Source organism: Cibotium barometz, chromosome 31, assembly GCF_041138505.1.
Source record: "Cibotium barometz isolate CiBa-2024 chromosome 31, ASM4113850v1, whole genome shotgun sequence".
NCBI lineage: Eukaryota > Viridiplantae > Streptophyta > Polypodiopsida > Cyatheales > Cibotiaceae > Cibotium > Cibotium barometz.
Genome location: NC_141076.1, coordinates 7,902,225 through 7,909,320, shown reverse-complemented (window position 1 = coordinate 7,909,320; position 7,096 = coordinate 7,902,225). Strand labels below are relative to the sequence as shown.

The 7,096-nt window shown below is 45.3% G+C and overlaps 1 protein-coding gene across 1 annotated transcript; it reads left to right on the top strand.

Moving 5' to 3' along the window:
* The first annotated feature begins 560 nt into the window (after positions 1 to 560).
* LOC147620465 (uncharacterized) lies at positions 561 to 2,132 on the top strand. The gene has a single exon (XM_086825530.1). It carries the CDS (start codon positions 561 to 563, stop codon positions 2,130 to 2,132), a length of 1,572 nt encoding a protein of 523 aa, XP_086681656.1.
* Positions 2,133 to 7,096: the final 4,964 nt, after the last annotated feature.

The following is a 7,096-nucleotide window of genomic DNA, read 5'->3' as shown; positions in this document are numbered from 1 at the left end:
GCTTTCTCTCTCTCATAGCCAACTTCCAAGTACAATCTCTCTCTCAAAGCCAAGTACAATCTCTCTCTCTCTCTCTCTCTCTCTCTCTCTCTCTCTCTCTCATATAATGCCTCCTAAGGGAACCAAGAGAGCCAAGAAGAACGAAGCATGGTCATGGTGGGATGAGGTGGATATTCTTGAGACCAATCAAGGCGGAGGAGCTAGGAAGTGGAAATGTCGCTATTGTGGCAGCACCAAACATGGGGGAGTCAACCGAGTTCGAGGTCACCTAATCCATGAGCCGGGACAAGAAATCCAACCATGCTTGTCAATCTCAGCTGAGAAAAAGAGAGAGCTAGAAGCTAGGCATAATGAAGTGATTTTTCGTGCTCCTCCTCCAAGAGCTATGGCTGCGAACCCATCATTCTTTACAACTCCTTCAAGCAACTTCTCCACATCCGTAGGCTCTTCTTCCGTGCATCAACCGCCACCCCCCAAAGGCACGCAAAGAACTCTTGCGGGTTCTTGGAATCCACGCAAACGAGAAGCCGTGGATGCAGCTATTGCAAGGTTCTTCTACCATGACCACATCGCTTTCAATGTGGCAAGGTCCCCTTATTTTCGGGAAATGGTTCGTCTCATTGCTGAATTTGGACCAACCTACACTCCCCCTTCTTCGGAGAGCCTTCGAACCACGCTTTTGGCAAAGGAAAAGGAAGTTGTTGAAGCAAGCCATGCAAAACGTCAAGGAAGGGTGGCAACGCAACGGTGTCTCCATCATTAGTGATGGATGGAGTGATAGCCAATCTCGCTCCATCCATGGCATCATCGCACTCTCTCGAGGGAACACATTTTTTGTGTCTTCCCATGATGCCTCTCCAACGGGTAAGTATGCCGACGTCATCGTGGAGGAGTGGGCAGAGGCAATTGAGCAAGTGGGTCCTCAAGATGTGATCCAGGTCATTGGTGATGGGGAGGCCTCAAATCGAGCTGCAGGCGACCTTCTTTTGGCAAGGTATCCACACATCACATTCACTCCATGCATTGCACATGGCTTGAATAATCTTCTGAAAGACATTGATGGTCTTCCATGGGTAGCACCATGCATAGCAAAGGGAAAAGACATAGTTTCATTCATCACTCGGCACACATTTAGCCTCTCCGAGTTTAGGAAAAGATCCCCAAACTTGGATCTTAAAAAATATTCGGAAACTCGTTTTGCATATAATTTTATTATGCTAGAGAGGCTAGTTGCACTCCATAACATTCTCAAGCAGCTTGTAGTGAGTGATGAGTGGAGCACGTGGCCCACTGCCCGTAGCACACAAGGAACAACTTGTTACACCCACATCATGGATGCTCCTTTGTGGGTGAAGATTGAGCATGTTGTCAACATTACGAAGCCCATTATCTACATGCTGCGTATGGTGGATGGGAAAAAACCTTGCATTGGCAAAGTTTATGAGGGCATGGACAAGATGGCGGAGCGTATCCTTTCTTTGGAGCCCGACACAACAAAGAAGGCAGAACTTCAAAGTTTGTGTCAAGCAAGGTGGGACCGATATCACTCACCAATGCATGCAGCTGCATTTGTGATTGATCCAGAGTTTCAAGGCAAAGGCCAAAAATCGGATGAAGAAGTCACAAATGGCTGGGACAAAATCCTTGCCAGATTGGTGCCTGATGCTACGATGAGAAGCAAGATTAGAATTGATTTGGGAAAGTACAGAGCAAAGACAGGTAATTTTGGTTCAGCAGATGCCCAGCAAGATAGGACACTTATGGGAGGTGCTCTTTGGTGGGAGAACTACGGATCGGGTACTCTAGAGCTACAACGGCTTGCAATGCGCATTCTCAGTCAGAATGCAAGTTCTTCTCCAATTGAGCAACTATGGAGTGTTTTTAGCCATGTTGCCTCGAAGAAGAGAAATCGGCTACTCACTACCAGAACAAATGACCTTGTGTATGTGTCAGCCAACTTGCGACTATTAGCCCAGGTTGCTAGTGGTGACTTTGACCATGAGAGCTTCATAGATATGGAGCCACAGTCTGAGTCGGATGATGACGACCCTCCACCTCCACCTCCACCTCCACCTGCATCGATGCATGATGCATCTATGGATGATCTAGCTGACATCTTTGCACCTATTTGATATCACCTAGGACTTTAGGTTTCTTTGTTCTTAGCTATCTAGCTTTCACTATGTGGCTATACATTGTACAAGCTATTGTACTTCTGGTTTTCTAAATATGAACAAGGTCATTGAGTTTGCTATCAAATTCTTGTCTCTTTTTGTCTACTTTCAATTGTATATTTGTCTACTCATGTGTATTGAAATATGATAACGTGTCGTTCCGGATTGCAAGGGGTCCCGTTCCCGTTCCGGATTGGCACCTCGTTCCCATATCCGTTCCCGTTCCCTGGTGACTATGGTCTGGAGCCATTTCTTGGAGCAGTAAAAAGCAGCCTACTGTGGCGCTTTCCTCTACCGAGGCGGAGTACCGTGCAGTTTGTTATGCTGCATGTGAGGCGATATGGTTGCGGAGATTATTGGAGGAGCTCGGCTGTCCTCCTACCGGATCTACTCTTCTTTGGTGTGACAATCAGAGTTGCATCGCCATCGCCAAGAACCCTGTGTTTCATGCTCGTACGAAACACATTGAGATTCAGTATCACTATGTTCGTGAACGGGTTCTTGCTGGAGATTTGCGTTTGGAGTATTGTCCTTCCGTGGAGAACGCTGCAGATTTGTTCACCAAGCCAGTTTCTCAGGCTTCCTTGGCTCCTCGTCTTCGGATTCTCGGAGTTTGTTCAGCATCTGGTGCTGAGAGGGGGTGTTAGCACATTCATCCCCAGATTCTGCTCTTTTATGGTGCCCATTTGGTCCCCTTTTGCATGGCCCTTGCTTGTGGGCTGGCCACCCCTTTTTTACTATTTTTTTGGGATTTTTCCCAGCCTTTCTGGCATTTACCAGTCGGCCATGTCCATCAGCTCCAGTTGGCCTGTTTATCATACTGTTTTGCTTCAGTATATTCAGCATAGTTTGCTCCATATCTCTCTCTCTCTCTTGCACTCTCTGTTCAGCACATTCTAGTGCCACTCTACTTCCGCTTTGTGCACTCTTTCATGCTGGACATCCTTTATGGACCCCTACCACAGAGATGGATAGTTCCCTCTCCACGCTTACCCCCCCATATCCTCTACACCCACTTTGTATCCACGAGGATGAGGATGGTGATCCTCCATGATGAGGATGAGGATGAGGATGACGATGATGATCCATACATATCTACATTTACCTAGGCATTAGTGTTAGTTTTTTTTGTTATGTTGACTTTTTTTCCATGATGAGATTCCATGAACACATTGTACACCTTTTGTCTCGTACACCTGTTGGGTCTTTTGCAAGACGTTAATATATATATTTTTCTCTCTTTGCATGCGCATGGCTAGGAGATAACGAGATCCGGTGTGTTGTCCATGGACACAATGTACACCTTCTGTCTCATAGACCCGTTGGGTCTTCTGTAAGATGTTAACATATATCTTCTTCTTCTTCTTCTCTCTACATGCACATGGCTAGGATCTGGTGTGTTGTCCATAATCTGTCTGCTCCCTCTAATCTTATCGAAGCTAGGGAGCGGTCGTCATATCTAGAAAGAGCCAAAGAAGTCTCTAATACAGGTGTGAATCATATCATGATGATCCTGCCTCCCTAAGTGTAGGTTCATGAAGGCCTCTCAACGACGACGAAGCTCAAGCACATATAGGCCCAAGCATCTCTTCTTTAAAATGCATCACTTGCAAGAGGATCTCAAAGTATCCATGAATCTCTCATGTATCCCATTGCAATGCATCTTTAAGTCATGCATAGTCTCTATTCGCTCCTTCCGTGGGACGCACTCATCTCTCCTTGACCAATCCAAAGGCAATGGGAAGACACTCTCAATTGACCAATGGAAATTCTCATAGCATGAGACATGTCTAGATTTTTTCAATGAACCTATCCTCTCTAACTCTCAAAAAATGCTCTGTGAAATTCAGTTTCATTAAGGGCTTTGGGTGCGTCAACCTTGTTTGACTCATTTGACCTCATCCGTTTCCATGGCCATTTCTCGTTTCCCAAGTGATATTGTCACAGGAAATGGCCGTTTCCACCCCTAAAAACTCGTTTCCCCATTTCCATTCCTCCAACGTTTCCATTACCGTTTCTTGTTTCCAGTGACTATGGGTTGATCAACTGCCAACTGCCAACAGCCAACAGAGCTCCTGTACAAGAGATGTGTAAGAAGGCGTCAAGAGGCAACAGTGCTGCTCCAAACTCAGCCAGTACTATCTCGTGTAGTACCGGAGGCTTACTCATAAACATGAGTTATGAAAAACATCACCACTGTTGGATTATATATCACCTCCAGAGGGTCTACATTCACCTTATTCCATGCTTGTATTGGTCATTTTATGAGACCCTGCATGTGCATATTTTAGCAGATATTATTTGGGTTTTTTTAAACCATATTTTAGGCATTTTATTTTTATGCTACTGGACAGCTGTCGGCCTGCTACAGCTCGCCGACCAGCTCTCTCGAGGGTGCTCACCCTTCCCCTCACTTTTCATCTCATTCTTGCATATCTGCTATAGGTCACTGGCTGTAGCAACAGTCTCTTATGCTTGTAAGCACCTACGGGCTTCCCTTGTGCTCATTTTCAGCGATAATCAACTGTTTCCAGCCCTTCTACAGCTTGAGCTTTGTTTCTTTCATGGTATCACAGCCAAACGATGATCTATAGAAGCAGAGGTTTCTAGGAGTTGCTGCGGTTTCTGCATTTTGGCTGCATTTTCTGCATCTATAGCCTAGGAGTGTTGCATTTTGCTGTTGGAGACTGAAGCTCTCTTCTAGGTGCTGAGGATAGGGTTACTAAGAGATTTGCTTTCTCTATTTCTCTTTTCCCATCCTCCGTCCCTTTCTTCTTTCCTCCTCTTGCTGTGCACAGCTTGAGAGGAGGCTATTTGCTGTTTTTTCTTTTAACAGCCCTCTTGCTTCAGAGGAGGTTTATTGTCAGAGGAAAGGGCTTTTCCTTGGTTCCTTTTCCTCTCCACACTCTTACGCACTGCAACGGTGGTGCTTAGCAGGTTGTCAGTGGACTACTTGAGTCAAAGGAGGATTATCTGTCAGCAAACATGGCTTCCAGAGATTTCTCTACAGTTGTTCCTTTTCCAAATTCTACCCCAGGGCCTTCTAGGCTTGAATCCTACCTTCTCTCCTCTAGTGATGCACTTTGGATTCATCAGATTCTGGAGCATTTGTGCTGTGCCGACACTCCCTCAATTACCATATTCTTGGATTCTCAGTGCTATTGCTCTAGCTCAGAATCCTACGCAGAATCCTACGGTATGGGGACAATCCAAGCATATTGAACTGCATTATCATTTTGTACGCGACTGGATTGAGTTGGGACTTCTTCGGCTGGCCTACTGTTCTACCAAGGACAATGTGGTTGATCTCTTCACCAAACCACTTCCGAGAGCTAGTGTTTCTTCAACGTGCTGGTATTGGACTGCCCCTCTAGCGTAGAAGACGAGGTGTTGGATTATATATCATCTTCAGAGGGTCTACATTCACCTTATTTCATGCTTGTACTGGTCATTTTATGAGACCCTGCATGTGCATATTTTAGTAGATATTATTTGGGGTTTTTCTACCATTTTTAGGCATTTTATTTTTATGCTACTGGACAGCTGTCGGCTTGCTACAACTGGCCGACCAACTCTCTAGAGGGATATATAAGGGTGCTCTTCTTTCCGCTACAACTGGCCGACCAACTCTCTAGAGGGATATATAAGGGTGCTCTTCTTTCCCTCTCTTTTCATCTCATTCTTGCATATCTGTTTCCAGCCTTCTTCTACAGTTTGAGCTTTGGGCCTACAACCTGTGATGCTCTTCCTTTCAACCATCTGCGCACTCTATCCTCCTCCGATTCCTCTCCTAGGTGAGGCCACCAAATTTAAGCAGTGTACATTATAAGTGGCCTCACCAATGTGTCAAAGAGCCATCCCTTAGTACGCGATTTCTAGAAGTAAGCCTGAAAACACTCTCTCGAAAACGAGCAAAGCCAACATATCCCCTCGCTAAACGAGCCTAAAGTTTAAACAACCAGCTGCATATGGTAAAGGTAGAGCCAGTGAAAGCAACCCCCCAAATACACACATGAGTGACTATCTCTATCCTCCTCCGATTCCTCTCCTAGGTGAGGCCACCAAATTTAAGCAGTGTACATTATAAGTGGCCTCACCAATGTTTCAAAGAGCCATCCCTTAGTGCACAATTTCTAGAAGTGAGCCTGAAAACACTCTCTTGAAACGAGCAAAGCCAACATATCCACAAGCCTAAACAACCAGCTGCATGGTAAAGGTAGAGCCAGTGAAAGAAACCCCCCAAATACACACATGAGTGACTATCTCAATCGTCTCAGCTATATATGAGAAGGAATATGAGGCATTAAAGAGCACGACCTTAGTTTTACTAAAATTATTTGTGAGATCCCTCTTATCGCAAAACGTTTGAGGTGCATCAAGGTGTCTCTGTAACCCCTCTTTTGAGTTTAATATAAGAACCATGTCATCTGCATATGAGGATAGGCAATACTGTTTGGGCTAGCCATGATCATGTCCCCCCTACTTGGTCAATAAAATCTAAAATCTTATCAACGTACAAATCAAAAAGTGTAGGAGAGAGGAGGGAGCCTTGTTTGACCCCAATCGTGCTGTAAATGTTGCCTGAGATACCCCCAGCACCCAAATCCGACCGATCACAGACACATAGTGTGCATCATCCCCTCTAGTGGAAACTAGAGCTCCTGCAAATGCGAGCAAAAAGCCATGATCTCAGTACACTGAGTCAAAGGCCTTCCTGAAATCCACAAAACAACAATAGATCCACTACTTTTGTGCTCTTTTGATGATCACCCATCTAAGATTTGAGTAATTTCTCCTGAATCTGGCCTATGGCCCTGTGTTTACGCCCTTCTACCCATGAGTTAATTTGAGCCTCCAACACTAAGACCAGCACCTTTTCAAAGGGAGGCAACAAAGATGAGCTCTGTGCTCTCAAGGGGACA

What these genes read in the sequence shown, in the direction of transcription:
- LOC147620465 (XM_086825530.1), top strand. Translation starts at nt 561, where the DNA reads ATGACCACATCGCTTTCAATGTGGCAAGGTCCCCTTATTTTCGGGAAA.